Source organism: Anas acuta, chromosome W (genome assembly GCF_963932015.1).
Source record: "Anas acuta chromosome W, bAnaAcu1.1, whole genome shotgun sequence".
Classification (NCBI taxonomy): Eukaryota; Metazoa; Chordata; class Aves; order Anseriformes; family Anatidae; genus Anas; species Anas acuta.
In genome coordinates this window covers 5065783-5081029 of record NC_089016.1, presented here as the reverse complement: position 1 = coordinate 5081029, position 15247 = coordinate 5065783, and the positions used below count along the sequence as shown (strand labels likewise).

Genomic DNA, 15247 nt, shown 5'->3' with positions numbered 1-15247 from the left:
TACAGGAACCTGGAAAGGGCCATATGGCAAAGCAAATTAGATAACTGTTATTTAACTTGTCAGAACATAAAAAAGAAAGTGTTTCAACAAGCAGCCACGGGACGGAAGAATCACTGAACCCTCAATGTGAGGGACTGTACCTTGTTTTACTGACTACTGAAACAGCTGTGAGAACCGCAGAAAGGGACCCATGCATTCAGAATAAAAGGACCAGTAACTACTGAAACTTGGAGAGTTGAGCCCGCTCCTGGGAAACTGAAACTCAAGCTAAGGAAGAACTAATATTCTGGCAACGAGGCTCTGCATGAATTAAGGATGCCAAATAAAGGGGACAAGCTTGAAGGGAGGAAAGGGAGAAGGCAAGACCAGGGCAGGACCCTCCACTGCGGTGTGTATGGTCTACCAAGGGAGGCAACCCCTATGGGTATTGACTGCCGAGTGAGAGGGCCTCGACTGGACTTCTCCCACACTAAGGTCAGGTTGTCCTGAGAAAATAACATAAGAACCTTTTTTTTTAACCTATATAAAATTGTGATTCGTTTTCCAGGAGCTGGATCACCCTGACTGGCCGAACGGTAACACAAGCCTGAATCGACCCTGAAGGCGTTTGCCTATTATGATCCAGATACGTGGGCAGAAGACAGATCCTGGGACTATAGGACCCCAGTATATATATACTTAATAGAATAATTAGGTTATTAGCTGTAATAGAAATAGTTATAAATGATGAGAACTGCTTTGTATCAAAATTGCCTAGCTTTGGATTATTTACTAGCACAAGAAGGAGAAGTCTGTGGAAAAGTTAGCTTTAGTAATTGCTGTTTAAAGATTGATAAAAAGGGTGTTTCTTCCTAGTAGCTAATAGAATGTTATGTTCTGGTTTAGGATGAGAAGAATGTTAATAATATGCTGATGTTTTAATTGTTTTGAATTGTTACAGAGCAGTGCTTACACCAAGCCAAGGACCAAGCCAAATTCAGCTTCTCACTGTCCTGTCAGCAGGCAGGCTGGGAGGAGGGCCGGACTGCTCGGGGTTAGGTTGGGCATCGGACAGCAGGTGGTGAGCAATTGCATTGTGCATCACTTGTTTCGTACACATTATTACTAGTAGTAATATTATCATCATTATTGTTATTATTATTATTGTTATTATCTTCTTGTTTTTATCTCAACTCACAGGCTTCACTTTCCCATTTCTCTCTCCCATCCCAGAGAAGGAGGGGGGGGAGGTGAGTTCTGTTTGAATCCTGTCTGCCTCTGGGCCCTGCACTGGCAATTTAGTTCTTGAACCACAGATGCAGTGTGTCCCAGTCTCCCCCTCATTCTAGTCAATTTATCACGTCTTCAGAAAACACTCCTTAAATTTATGAACCTGTTTGCTTTTGTTATTCCAGACTTCTATTTCTAACAGTTACAGCCTTTTTTCCTGTCTTCTTCGAGATTAACTTAACACTGCTATAGATGTGTCTGTGAATGGCTGGGGAAGAATGTTTTACTTACTCGTGAAGCGTCAAATAAGAATGCTGTTTGTGATTGATGTCTGGGAGTTTCAGAACAACTGATAACAACTAGTGACTGTTATGGGAGACTATGAGGATCCTTGGTATCTGGCCAGGGGGGCCAAGAGATTAATAGGAAGAAAAAGAAGCTGAAGGACGGCTGGGAGACAAGAACTGCAGAAAGTGTTCCATAAACTTGGAATTCTGCCAAGTGAGTACAAAGGCTGAGAGGAAGACTATGAGCCTTCAGCATGAAAGACCCCTAGAGACCCCCAGAGGAGACTCATGCGCATGCTCCAGTAGGAGGGACTGGACCCCAGAAGCTAATTATAATAATCTATTTTTTTAGAAGTAGTAATGAATATGTATTAGTCTAGGTGCATAAAAATCAGCTGCTTGATGTAACTGGTGTGCGTCCTGGTGGAGCGGAGACTCCCGGTGCACCCAGCGCTGTTTGCTTACCTCTATTCCTTTATATTCTTTTAATAAATCCTATTTTTTTATTTAATCTTAATTTGAATCCTGAGCCATTTATAACAACCAGTTATTTTATCACAACATAAGGCAGTGTTAGGCCGTGGAGTAAACTAATAACCATAAACCAGCCCCCACAAAGGATAAACAGCACAACAGGGAACACACACAATATGTAATGTGCTACCCAACACAGTTCTGAGACCAAACACAACTACTACACCAACAACAAATGAACATTGTGGTCAGCAACTATGAAGCTGATCTATTGTTTCTAACAACTTTATTTTATCATGATCCAGTCATATCTGTCATTATCTGAACTGTTTATGGCCCAACGCAGGATGCATTTGTGAAGGAGGGCATCCCACAGGAGGGACTCAGAGAGGGCAGAGATTGACCATCAAGGAGCAGTGGAAACAATGTCAGGGACTCACTGCAATTGCCAATTCTCCTGTTCCACCCAGGAGAAGGAGTTACAGGAGGCTGGATGGGGGGAATGGTGTTTTTAGTTTGCTTGTAGTTCCTCAAGGTTGTAGTGCACCAGTGATAGGCAATAAAATATATTAATCTGCCTATGCTAAGTCTGTCTTGCCTGTGATGATAATTGGTACCCATGAGGATATTTGGTGGATGACCTCCTGTTCTACCTCAAGCCTTGAGCTACTTTCATCATAATTTTCCCCCCTTTTCCTTGTAGGTGGGGAAGTAAAAGAGCGGTGGCCATGGAGTTCACCTGTTTACCTGTGTAAACCCACCACAGTAGGGAGATTGGAAGGGTCCAGCACCAGGGCTGTGGCCATCCAGGGATGGCATCTCAGCACCCAGAACACGCTCTGCCAGCCTGGTGGCCCAGGAGGGGCTGGTTCCCCTGAAGGAGATCAGTACAAGGGGAAGGCTTGATTTCCAACACAGGCATTTCTGGCACATTCCTGAGAGGCCTGTGGAGCTGCAGGACACACCAGTCTCTGGGACACCGGACGTCCTTCCTCCCAGAGCCAGATCCTGAAGAGGCACCAGCTCCCAGGGAAACCTGGCCCTGGACTGTCCCCATCACAAGGAGGCTGAGCCATGCCCAGAGGAGCCCTGGGGCTTAGGGCACCCCTAGCATCAGGACCCAGGAATCCTGGCTACCACATACTCCCCTGAGCCCAGAGGGACACTCAGGCAAGGCTCTTGCAGCAGCCACCAGCCATTTCCAGCCCCCTGCAAAGCTTTGGACAGCTGAGAGCCCTCGTGACACATCTTGGAAAGGGGCTCCTGACACCCTTACCTTTGGGGAGAGCTGCAGGAGTACTGGGAACGTGGGAGTCATATCACAGGTGATGGTCACCCTCCAGCAGCACTCCATCTCACTTGCTGCTGGCCCTCAGCTCAGGACAAGGGATGCCCGCCCTGGCTCCTCAACCACAGCTCCTCTGCAAGGTGCTCCTGCTCCTCCGCCTGTCAGTGAGGGTCGCCCAGTGCAAGCTTGCTGTCTGCTGCCCCCACTCCTGGCCACAGAAGGACAGCGCTGGGAAGCACCCAAGCAGTGCCCAGCAGGGACCTGGCCTTGCAGGGAAGTGCTGGCACTGCCGCTGCTCCAGTGATGATATCCCAGCGATGCAGGGATTCCCCTTGTGACATCAGCCCATGTCATTTGAAGACCTATGAGGTCAGTAGCAAGGAGACATATTTTCCAGCATTTCTTGACAAATCCACCAGGAACATCTCCAGATGGTGACAAAGCCCACGGAATAAAGGACGTGGAGCACTGGAGTAGTCCCTGCTGTGTTCTTGTACTAAGATACCTCTGCTTTTGGGAGTTCTCCCAGGAAGGTAGGGTTTGAGTCTTGTCCTGGGGCTGGGCTTTTTTCAAACGATGGGAGCGAAGGCGCCTGGGATGCATTATATGTGTTAGGATGCATTAGGATGTGTTATATGCAGGGAATTGCAGCACATTCCCGAGCCTTCCTCCCCTCATGTCCCACAAGGCTCTGTGCTCAGAGAAGGCCTCAGCACCCTCGCCCAGGACATCCCCGCTGCCATGCCACAGGCAGAGGTGGCACACGAGGGAATGGCAAACTTACCTTCAGCACCTCATGGTAAGGGAGAGGGGTAGTGCAGCACTGCAGAGGAAGGGGAGAGTAGGGAGAACAGCTTGGACAGAAGCAGTTCACTCCTTAATGCTGACACAGCTTCCTTTCAGTGGGGATCCAGCTCCTCCCGTCTGTGCCCCAGGCTGAGGGCATTGGGGCACATCTGGGCTGCAGCACCTCAGCTGTGGCACAAGGGCCAAACTCAGACTAGTCCCAGACCTTCTGCCCAAGACCCAAGACATGCAAAGGCTTTCCAGCAGGGCAGATATGCTGCCGTGGATGGCAGATGGGCACAAAAGGATGAATTCAGGGGTCCCAAGGAGGGCAAGCCCTGGTGTTCATGAGGCCAGAAGGAATCAGGCCTGGGCTGTGCCGCCCTGACAGCAGAGGGCATTTGTGGTGTTGGTGCAGCCCTGAGGGCCAGTGCTGGAGCTTTGACCGATCTCCAGGCATGAGAATGGGCTGCTGACAATGTCTTTGGATATGGGTATCCTGTGATCCAGGGACACAGAAAAAATCACTGTGTCTGGATAGTACCATCAGAGTGATTAACGGGTGGGGATGAGAAGCAGCAGCAGTGTTTTGCAAGCTGAATGACATAAATGGAAACTCTGGTGTGATGTGCCTCATATCTGTGCACTGCCTGCCTCTACCCGATAGAAATGGGACAGGCCTTGGCTCTCTGGGAAGCAGTCACTTGCTCATAAGCACCAGGTCTACCAGAGATGCCCTCAGGGGTGCCCTCTAAGTACCAGCTGTGAATGGCCAGAGCTGTCCTGTGAGTCCTGTGCTGCCCATGTCAGCTCCATGCTCCAGTGGTGCTGGGCAGCGTTGGCATCTCAGGTAGCACTGCAGGCCTGCAATTGGCTTTAAATGGAGCAGCTGTCCCCAATTTCATTAGGCAATGTAGGGATGTCCATGAGACAAGTGCCGTTACAGTCCCTGGAGATGGAGGGAAAACCAGATGGAGAAGAGGGAGAGAGAGACTCAGCTCTCCCTGTGGCACAGTTCTCCATTGGGTCAGGTGGATGCCTCTACAGGCTGCCCTGAGCCTACTGAGGAGGGACAGGTTTAGTTGTCTTAAATGGGTGCATTTGCTGTCATTTCAGCTGGCCAAAGGCATTCCTCACCAGCCTCCAAGGGGATGCCCCCAGGTGCTGCCCTGTCCCTCATGATACCTCCATGAGAGCTTGCAGATGCCTGCACGTACCTCTGCCCCCTGACATGTCACCAGGCATTTGCAACCCACAGATTTCCTCCATCTCCATTAATAATCCTGGAGATGAGACAAGGAGCTAACCTGCAGGTGCCCATGTGGTGCACACCTGAAGTGAGGGCAGAAGAATCCCAGTTCCGGAGTGCCTTGGGCAGGCATGGGTGTGAGCTGAGTGCCCTCCTAGCAACAGGATTAAAATCCAGCATGAGATGTCTTAACGGACTCTGCTGCCTGACTTTTTGGAGAAATGTACTTGTTGTCAATAAGTGTGTGTGCCCAGCTGAGGGAGGGAGCCCCAGGGATTCCTTCAGGCTGTTTGCCAGCAGGTTCCCCTGCAGCCCCAGGGCCATGTGCAGGGGGCCTGTTGAGGGGCAGAGCAAAGGAGGCCTTGGGCTGGGCCTCTGCTGCTGAGCTGGGCCGGGCTCCTGGGCCCAAGGGGAGCTCCTGGCAAGCGGGCAGCGCTGCACAGAGACAGCTCTGCCCAGGAGCAGCTCCTCTGCACAGCACAGCAGGGCTGGGGGCACTGCCTGCAGCTGGCACTGGGAGGGGAGAGAAGGGAAAGAGAGGTTATGGGCTGCATGGAATATGAGAGAACTAAGAGCTCAGAGGAGGAGAAATCTTGCTAGCACATAACACGGTAAGTCTCTTTCTGCAGTGCATTGCACATGAGTATCAGGGAAGATTTCCAGACTGAGTACTTCCCATAGAAGATCAGGTCAGATGCACTTGGTATTTCTTTAGTGTGGAAAAGCACAAGCTCCAGCACAGGGGTTCCCTGCCATAGGGTCATTGTCCAGTCCCAAGGGCTCCCTTGTCGCAGGCTGGCTGCAGGCTGTGAAGCCGGGGGTGCAGGCAGGGGTGTCCAGGGCTGTGGTGCAGAGCAGGGTCCCTGCTGTGCCCCAGGGGCTGTGTGCCGGGGCAGGGCCTCTGCCGCCTGCCAGGCTCAGCACTCAGCCTGCCCGGGGAGCTGCCCAGGGCGCTGCAGGGAGAAGCTGCGGGTGGAAGGAACCCCCCCAGCAGGGCAGGGTCCTGCTGCTGGTGGGAGGCTGCTGCCTGGGGCAGCCTGCTCACAGCTGCACAACAAACCAAGGCAATTTCAAAGGGAACTTCACTCTCATCTTTCCTTAGCCTCTGCTTTCAGTTTTCTCTTCTTTTGGCTCACTAGGAATAGAAATAGAAGCTGTTATTTCCTGGAAGAGCCTAAGACTCATACACCACCAGAAGGAGGTTTAGAAGAATCTCCAGAAACTCTTTCCTGCCTCTCAGCCCATAGAAAGCTCCACCACCACTCTTGCAGTGTCAGCAGGGTCTGTGTGACCTGGTCTCTTGGACCTGCCCCCAGAGAGCTGCCCCTGGGCAGAGCCCTGCTGCCAGGAGGTGTCTGCAGGGCAGAGCTGAGCACCCAGCGGGTGGGATGTGGGCTGTGAGCTGCAGGCAGGAGGCGTGGGGACAGAGACCCAGCTGCAGGCAGGGACAGCTGCAGGCAGCAGAGCCCTGGTCAGGGAGTGAGAAGGAGCTGCTCCAATAAACTTTATGGCAGGGGGGATTTGTGTACTTCCCTCCCATCCCTGAAGCGCCAACGCCTTCTCACAAACTTCTTGGCTACTTTTCTCATCCAGCCATGTCATGGAAATTTTAACACGAGTTTCTTTGGAATCCCTAGATTTTGGGGGATGAAAATTCATCTGGAGCTCAAAATCTGATGATGATGTTCCTAAGTGTTAATTCTGTCCTTAAATAAAAATCATCCATATTTTCTCCGAAGTGTTGGGTCTCAGAGAAATGCTATGTGGGGAAGGAGCTGACTCTCCCTTCAGTACATAGGCCATACAAATCCTGCTGGATGGCTGCATGTGGGCAGCTGCTACGATCCCTCTGTGTCCGCGGTGAAAAGCAGGGAGCTGAGATCCTCCTCAGGTTTGGTGAGATGGGTGAAGGGTTTGGAGATCTGCCCTTTGAATCTGTCTTCATCTCTTCACAGCAGCATTATGGTTCTTTTTAGGGGATCACCTAAGTGCAACCATCCTCCAGAAATGCCTGCAAAGGGCAGCTGAGACCAGGACTGGCTGATAAAACAGCTGTCCTCACTCTGTCCTGAGGAACAGTCCCTTTGCCTCGCAGGACCCCCAAAACTACCTTATTGGGGAGTACAAACACCAAGGTTGTATGCATAAATGCACCCCTCAGATGAGGTGGAGAAACTAGAAAATACCCCTAAAGCCTGGACAATGGGTTTTCACAAAAATGATGATTTGTTTTGAATTTTCAGCAAGCATTCTGAAATTAGTTTGATACCTCATCTGTATTTAATACAACAACAGCCCAACTCCTCATTTACGTAACTGCGTGGGTCAGGACTGCCTCCTCCAGCGCCCTACTTATCCCAGTGGCACTGGGATCAGCATCAACTAGCACAAACAAGCTCTTGTGAAATGGACCTGCAAAGATCTTCCTGAAAAGGGAGAGGCAGGAGGGAGGATTGTATAAAAAATTGAGTAGGTTTGATCACAGAGTTCTGTCCTAATGTTGTCCTGATTTTCTCTCTTCAGACTGCCCTCTATACCCAGAGGCATCAAATGTCCAACAGCAGCTCCATCACCGAGTTCCTCCTCCTGCCATTTGCAGACACACGCGAGCTGCAGCTCCTGCACTTCGCGCTCTTCCTGGGCATCTACCTGGCTGCCCTCCTGGGCAACGGCCTCATCCTCACCGCTGTAGCCTGTGACCACCGCCTCCACACCTCCATGTACTTCTTCCTCCTCAACCTCGCCCTCCTCGACCTGGGCTGCATTTCCACCACTCTACCCAAAGCCATGGCCAATTCCCTCTGGGACACCAGGGCCATTTCCTATGCAGGATGTGCTGCACAGGTCTTTCTTTATCCCTTCCTGATATCAGCAGAGTTTTCAATTCTCACCATCATGTCCTATGACCGCTACGTTGCCATCTGCAAGCCCCTGCACTACGGGACCCTCCTGAGCAGCAGAGCTTGTGCCCAGATGGCAGCAGCTGCCTGGGGCAGTGGGGTTCTTTATGCTCTGCTGCACACTGCCAATACATTTTCCCTGCCTCTCTGCCAAGGCAATGCTGTGGACCAGTTCTTCTGTGAAATCCCCCAGATCCTCAAAATCTCTTGCTCACACTCCTACTTCAGGAAAGTTTGGGTTCTTCTGGTTGGTTTCTCTTTAGCATCCGGGTGTTTTTTTTTCATCATGCTTTCCTATGTGCAGATCTTCAGGGCCGTGCTGAGGATGCCTTCTGAGCATAGCCGGCACAAAGCCTTCTCCATGTGCATCCCCCACCTGTTTGTGGTCTCCCTTTTTCTCAGTACTGCCATGTTTGCCTACCTGAAGCCTCCCTCCATCTCCTCCCCATCCTTGAATGTGTTGGTGGCAGTTCTGTACTCAGTGATTCCTCCAGCAGTGAACCCTCTAATCTACAGCATGAGGAACCAGGAGCTCAAGGTTGCTGTTAGGAGAGCAATTTCACAGATGTTTCTTAAGAATGATTATTTTCCCTTCTTTCTCCAGAAATGACTTTCTGCATATCCTCTTGCAGTCTTGATCCTTGTATTGTTATCATTATAGCTATTGTTATCTTCAGTGCCACTTGCATTTATAATGTTCTAAAAAAAAAAAAAAAAGAAGTCATTTATTCATCATCCTTTTACTGAGGAGGTACTTCCTTTTTGTACATCCTTTTACTGAGGATGTACAGTAAACACTGCTCTGTTTACTGTTGAGGTTCTGTAAAAGTCTGTCTAAGAGCACATCATCACTGACTCATCTGTGTAATAAAATGGGGTGTCCCCAGTGCACTGCCTGAAGATTTGGCTAGTCTTTCAAAGCTGGTGCCAAGATCAGGGCTGTGTAGCTGCTCCCTGGAAGGCCTGTTGCTGCATGGATCTGGGAGAGAAATAGGTCATTGTGTGAGCTGTGAGAGACCACAGGTAGGATTTAGGAGCAGCCTGTTGGTGTCTGATGACAGTGGAGATGGTGAAAGGTCACTGAGATACAGAGCCATGACCGTCCCAAATGTGGCAGGGCAGAGGACAGCCTCCAGGACACAAACGTTGAGCTGTGTGGAGAGCCCAGGTGTTCTCCATGGGCAGCATGTGCCCAAGGCAGGCAGTGACTGGAGGCCAAAAAAGAGAGAAAATGCCCAAGATCTTGTCACAATTCCTGTGGGATTCTGTGGAGTACCAGAATGCACAGGGAAGGGAGGTTGGAGAGAGATTAATGTCACCCTTACAAAGTTATCACCAGCTGGATCTAGAAAGACACCGGGAAACCCCTAGTGTCCTTGGCAATGTTCCCTGCTCTTTCTGAGCACCTGCCAGAATGACAGACCATAATAAGTGGGATTAGCAGCACTGATCCCAACCCAGCTGGATTTACTTCCCACGCTGTGCAGCTCAGCCCATGTGCAGTCACCTCTGGGGCACCACAGCCTGCTTGGTCTGCTAATAGTGCCACCAGCCCAGGGACATGTGGGGAGCATGGGAGGTGGCCAGGAAGAGCTGGACAGATCAGAGGACACATGGGGAGAGATCAAATGGGAGTTGGCCTTGGCTGGAAGTTGTCTGAAATACTGTTGTTAACCTAATCCCAAGACTAGGTCTGGACTGTGGGTACCCTAATGCGTGCTCATGAGTTAGAGTAGAAGATGAGCCAGAAGTCCGCAGTTTCCTGGTGCTGTACTAGGTTGGGAAGTGGCTGAAAAAGGACTGGTGCCCTCTATTCTGCATCTCATAACTCCATAATCTTTCCTGAAGGGTGGCATCGAAAGCCAAGTCTGGGGCCCTGTGCCAGGGCTTCCACTGACGGAAGCATGACACAGCAGCCATATCAGTTTGCTTCTGTTCCTCAGTCTAAGTCCATCACATGTCCATGTGAGAGTCTCCCCCAGCCTATGTGCTGAACAATAGCCCAGAAGTCATCAGCAAGCCCTCAGCTTGGGTCCACCCCAAGGCAATGCTGTGAACCAGTTTTTCTGTGAAATCCTACAGATCCTTGTTGTGGTTTAACCCGGCCAGCAGCTAAGCACCACACAGCCATTCACTCACCTTCCACCCTCCCTCTCTGAGATGGGGGAGAGAATCAGAAAAAAAATGAAGCCTATGGGTTGAGATAAAGACAGTTTATTAGGACAGAAAATAAAGGAAAATACTTATATGTACAAACGAAGAGATGCACAATGAAATTGCTCACCACCTGCTGACCAATGCTAAGCCTATCCCTGAGCAGCCCACCCCCCACTCTGGCTATTCCTTCCCCCCCCCCCCCCATAATTGTTGAGAATGACATCATATGGTATGGAATACCCCTGTGGCCACTTTGGGTCAGCTGTCCTGGTTCTGTCCCCTCCCAGCTCCTGCTGCACTTCCAGCTTGCCCGCTGGCAGGACAGAGCAAGAAGCTGAAAAGTCCTTGGCCTGGTGTAAGCAGTGCCCTGCAACAATTAAAACATTATTCTCATCCTAAATCCAAAACACAGCACCATACCAGCTACAAGGAGGAAAACTAACTCTATCCTAGCTGAAACCAGAACAATCCTTAAACTCTCCTGCTCACAGTCCTTCCTTGGTGGGTGAAGGGAATTTATCACATGACTCCAGGCTGGCGTGCAACTGAAGCATTTATTGAGTATACATTCTTGCATTTATACCCTTAGCATCTCTGCACGTGCCAGTTATGCTACCAGGCAAGCTCGCTCATTGGTGGCTATACTAGTGTTCATGCAACTATCACACTCTTATTCCACTCGTTGATTTGTTGTCATGCAGACTGCTTGTGCTGGTTGTTTTCTCAACTCCTCAATTGATGCTTCTTCTTCGACCTTGTGCTACTTGTCTTGTACCTTATCTTGCATTTTTCTATTAGCTACTTTATTTTTGTGACTAGCAGATACCACAGGCTTCCAAACTGAGCTCCCATAGGTGGGTGCTTGTGGGTGATGTTTTTGTGGACTCTGGGAGTGCAGCTGTGACTGCAGGAAGGACGAGTCCTCCCCTTGATCTTGTCCATGACTAGATGCCTCTGCATGCTGCACTGGAAAAGGGAGCATATTGATGACATGCTAACGCCCCTTTCACTTTCCCCATGTCTGTGGGGTCCTCAAAGAATGTGCCTCAGTCCTAAGGTCCAGCCCAGCTCCTGCAAGCATCAGGAGCCTGGAGAAATTGCCCCAGAAGTCTCAGCCCTCTTGTGGACTCAGGCAAATACACACAAGTGTATGCACAAGCACACAAACACACAATCTCACATACACAGAGATGTGTGCACAAGGCACACACTTCTGTGCATTCTTTACCTTCTCATCTGTTTCTCTAGGTGATCCTGTGAATCACATCAGGCAGACCACATGGTTCAAATGGCACAAGCTTCCATCTTACTGCCTTTTCTCTTTTCTAATTATAACTAGCAATGTACTGTTCCCAGGCTGCAATGGTAGACCTGCTACTTCAAAGCAGCCTATCCTGCAAGGGCATTTCCCATATTTAAGGATGAGCTGCCCCATTTCAGATCAGAGCCAGTCCCTCCAGCCTGAAAAGGAACCTGTCAGCTGCTGGCCAAACCTGAGCCAATGAGCAATGCTGGTTGTGTCTCTTTGTCATAATTTCCTGGCAGAGGAGTGAGAAAATGTGAGAGAAGCAGCCCTGTAGACACCAAGTTCAGTGCAGAAGGAGGGCAGGATGTGCTCCAGGTGCCAGAGCAGAAGTTCCCCTGCAGCCTGTGGAGGAGCCCATGTGGAGCAGGTAGATGTGGCCTGAAGTAGGCTGCAGCCACTAGAGAGGAGCCCACATGGGACCAAGTTTTCTGGTGGGATCTGCAGCCCATAGGGAGGAGTTGACACTGGAGCAGACCACTTCCAAAGGCCTTTCCCCAGCCCTGCACAGATCCATGTTGGATAACATCTTAAGAACTGCAGTCTGTGGAAAACTCATGTTGGATCATTTTGGGAAGAGAATTCATGCATCCCATGGGAGGGAGGGACCCCACCCTGGAGCAGCAGAAGAGGGTGAGGATGGAGATGAAGTGTTATGGACAGACGACAACACTCATTGCCCAGCCCCACGCATCGCTTGGTGGGGAGGAGGTTGAGGAAGTGAGGTGGAGGATGGTTTTTGTTGGCTTTTGTTAACGCTCTAGATTCTTATTAATTCGCATTAAATGACATTAATTCTCCCCAAGCCAAGTCTGTCTTGCTGTGACAGTAATTGTGAATGATTTCCCGCCCCTTACCTCAAGCCATGAGATGTTTACTTGTATTCTCTCACCCTGTCCATAAGGAAATGTTCCCCCAGCACAGCCCCCTGCCAGCCCTCACTGCCCTGGCCCTCACTGCCCTCCTGCTTTAACAGCCTCCCCCCTTCACCCAGCCTTGCCTCAGCCCCATCATGTCCCTCACAGGGGTTCACAGACAGCCCTGCCCTGGGGCTGGCTGGGCCCTGGGCCTGGAGAGGGACCAGGCTGGGCTGGCCGTTCCCCCGGTACAGGCCCTGAGCCCAGCAGGAGGATGGGAGTGCTCACATTTCAGTGATTGGCCCTCCCCAGACTGAGGTGGAAGGCTGGTGCTGGGAACCATGAGGGATGGGGGCTGGTGGTAGCTTTCTCGGGCAGTTTCTCCTTTTTGTTCGTGCTACAAGCTGGGCTGAATCTGTGCCCTGGGACACCCTGCTCGAAGACACTGTGGGTGTAGAGATAGTCTTTATTGTCTGACCACCCTCATGTTAAAGAAATTTTTCCTAATGTCCAGATTGAACCACCCCTGGTGCAGCTTTGTGCCAATCACTTGTGCCTGAGGATGACTTGAATCCTTTTCCAGACCCACCTTCCCTGTGCCTGCTGGGTCCGCATTACCTCCATGGAGACTGCAGACATCTCATTTGCCTGTAGAAGCCAACATACCAAAAAGACACTAAGAGAGAGTCAGCTCAGTCCCAGTGGCACACATATTTTATCGGGGCTACAGAGAAAGAGAGCAGGTTGATGTTTCAGATGAAATGAGACAAAGCCAAATGTGTGTAGGAACATCACAATGGTACTTAACAACAACAACAACAATAACAACAACAACAATATAATAATAATAATAATAATAATAATAATAATAATAATAATAATAATAATAATAATAATAATAATAATAATAATAATAATATGCACAGGACTGTCATGAATATACTGTGAGTCAGTTGTGGAGACAGGTGAGAAGTTTACCAGCAGTGAAAAATGTCAATGAAATCACTTTGTTCAGTGCAACTTTCAGCTCCTGGTTTCTCATGCTGTAGATGAAGGGGTTCACTGCTGGGGGCACCACTGAGTATAGAACTGCCACCACCAGGTCCAGAGATGGGGAGGAGATGGAGAGGGGCTTCAGGTAGGCAAACATGGCAGTGCTGAGAAACAGGGAGACCACGGCCAGGTGAGGGAGGCACGTGGAGAAGGCTTTGTGCTGCCTCTGCTCAGAGGGCATCCTCAGCACGGCCCTGATGATCTGAACATAGGAGAGCACAATGAATACAAAACACCCAAAGTCGACGAAAACATTACCCACAAGAACCCAAACTTCACTGAGGAGGGACTGTGAACAGGAGAGCTTGAGGATTTGGGGGATTTCACAGAAGAATTGGTTCACAACATTACCTCGGCAGAGGGGCAGTGTAAAGGTGTTAAAAATGTGCAGCAGAGCATTGAGAAAAGCAGAACCCCAGGCAGCTGCTGCCATCTGGGCACAAGCTCTTCTGTCCAGAAGGGTCCCATAGTGCAGGGGCTTGCAGATGGCAACGTAGCGGTCATAGGACATGACAGTGAGAAGATAATACTCCGCCGATATCAAGAAGACAAACAGAAAGACCTGGGCAGCACAACCTGTGTAGGAGATGGTCCTGGTGTCCCACAGAGAATTGGCCATGGCTTTGGGGACAGTGGTGGAGATGCAGCCCAGGTCAATCACAGAGAGGTTGAGGAGGAAGAAGTACATGGGGGTGTGGAGGCGGTGGTCGCAGGCTACGGCAGTGAGGATGAGGCCGTTGCCCAGGAGGGCAGCCAGGTAGATGCCCAGGAAGAGCGCGAAGTGCAGGAGCTGCAGCTCCTGTGTGTCTGCAAATGGCAGGAGGAGGAACTCGCTGATGGAGCTGCTGTTGGACATTTGAGTCCTTTGGGCATGGGGACGTGTCTGGGGAGGAAAATATAGCAAAATATTATGCCAGATTCTGTGAGGAAAATTCGATTTCTTGTACAAACCTTGAAAGAGCATGCTGAGGTCAAAATAATCCAATTTCAATGTGAAGATCTCCAGTCTCCTCAGATCTTGGGGATCATCTCAGTTCTCCCCACATAGCAAGAGACAGACAGATCATTGCAGCTGACCTATTCGAGATGTCCAGTAGCATTTCCATGCCTTTATCTCTCACATGTCTTCTCCATGGATAGCACAGAGCTGCTATGGCAGAGCTGTGCCCTAGTGGAGGACAGCCTGCAGCCCAGCAGAACCCTTGCAGGAAAAGAGTGGAATGCCCTAAACATGGGGTGACCTGAACACAGAGACAGCTCATTCACAGCCCCACACACAGCATTTCCACAACCCTACACATCAGGAGGGGACATGGATCCATTTCCTCCATTAACATATGTGCATGGCAGAACGTGCAGGCTCCGTGTCTGAGCTGCACCTGAATTACATCGCTGACTCCAAAGGCGACTCATGAACAAGTTCCCATGCAATTATGTACAGACCTCTATACTTGGGGAGGGGAAGAGTCCAGGGGGCTATATTATGAAGGCATCAGCAGTGCAGGGATGGCAGGGAGGTGCCCAAATCGCCTCTGCCATGGAGATACTGGGAGCAGCTTCATCCCACCCCCTGCCCATGGCTCTGCTGCCTGCAGCTGTCCCTGCCTGCAGCTGGGTCTCTGTCCCCACGCCTCCTGCCTGCAGCTCACAGCCCCCACCCCATCAGAGCTGGGTGCTGAGCTCT

The 15247-nt window shown here is 50.4% G+C and overlaps 2 protein-coding genes across 2 annotated transcripts; one reads left to right on the top strand and one right to left on the bottom strand.

The window, feature by feature from the left end:
* The first annotated feature begins 7835 nt into the window (after positions 1–7835).
* On the top strand, positions 7836–8815 carry LOC137847540 (olfactory receptor 14C36-like). The gene has a single exon (XM_068665822.1). The coding sequence runs from the start codon at positions 7844–7846 to the stop codon at positions 8801–8803; it is 960 nt and encodes a 319-aa protein (XP_068521923.1). The 5' UTR covers positions 7836–7843; the 3' UTR covers positions 8804–8815.
* Positions 8816–13459: 4644 nt separating this feature from the next.
* LOC137846811 (olfactory receptor 14A16-like) lies at positions 13460–14419 on the bottom strand. Its single transcript, XM_068664923.1, has one exon. The coding sequence runs from the start codon at positions 14417–14419 to the stop codon at positions 13460–13462; it is 960 nt and encodes a 319-aa protein (XP_068521024.1).
* Between the last annotated feature and the right edge of the window lie 828 nt (positions 14420–15247).

Excerpts from the sequence above, each read along its gene's own strand:
- LOC137847540 (XM_068665822.1), top strand. The coding sequence starts at position 7,844 with ATGTCCAACAGCAGCTCCATCACCGAGTTCCTCCTCCTGCCATTTGCA.
- LOC137846811 (XM_068664923.1), bottom strand. The coding sequence starts at position 14,419 with ATGTCCAACAGCAGCTCCATCAGCGAGTTCCTCCTCCTGCCATTTGCA.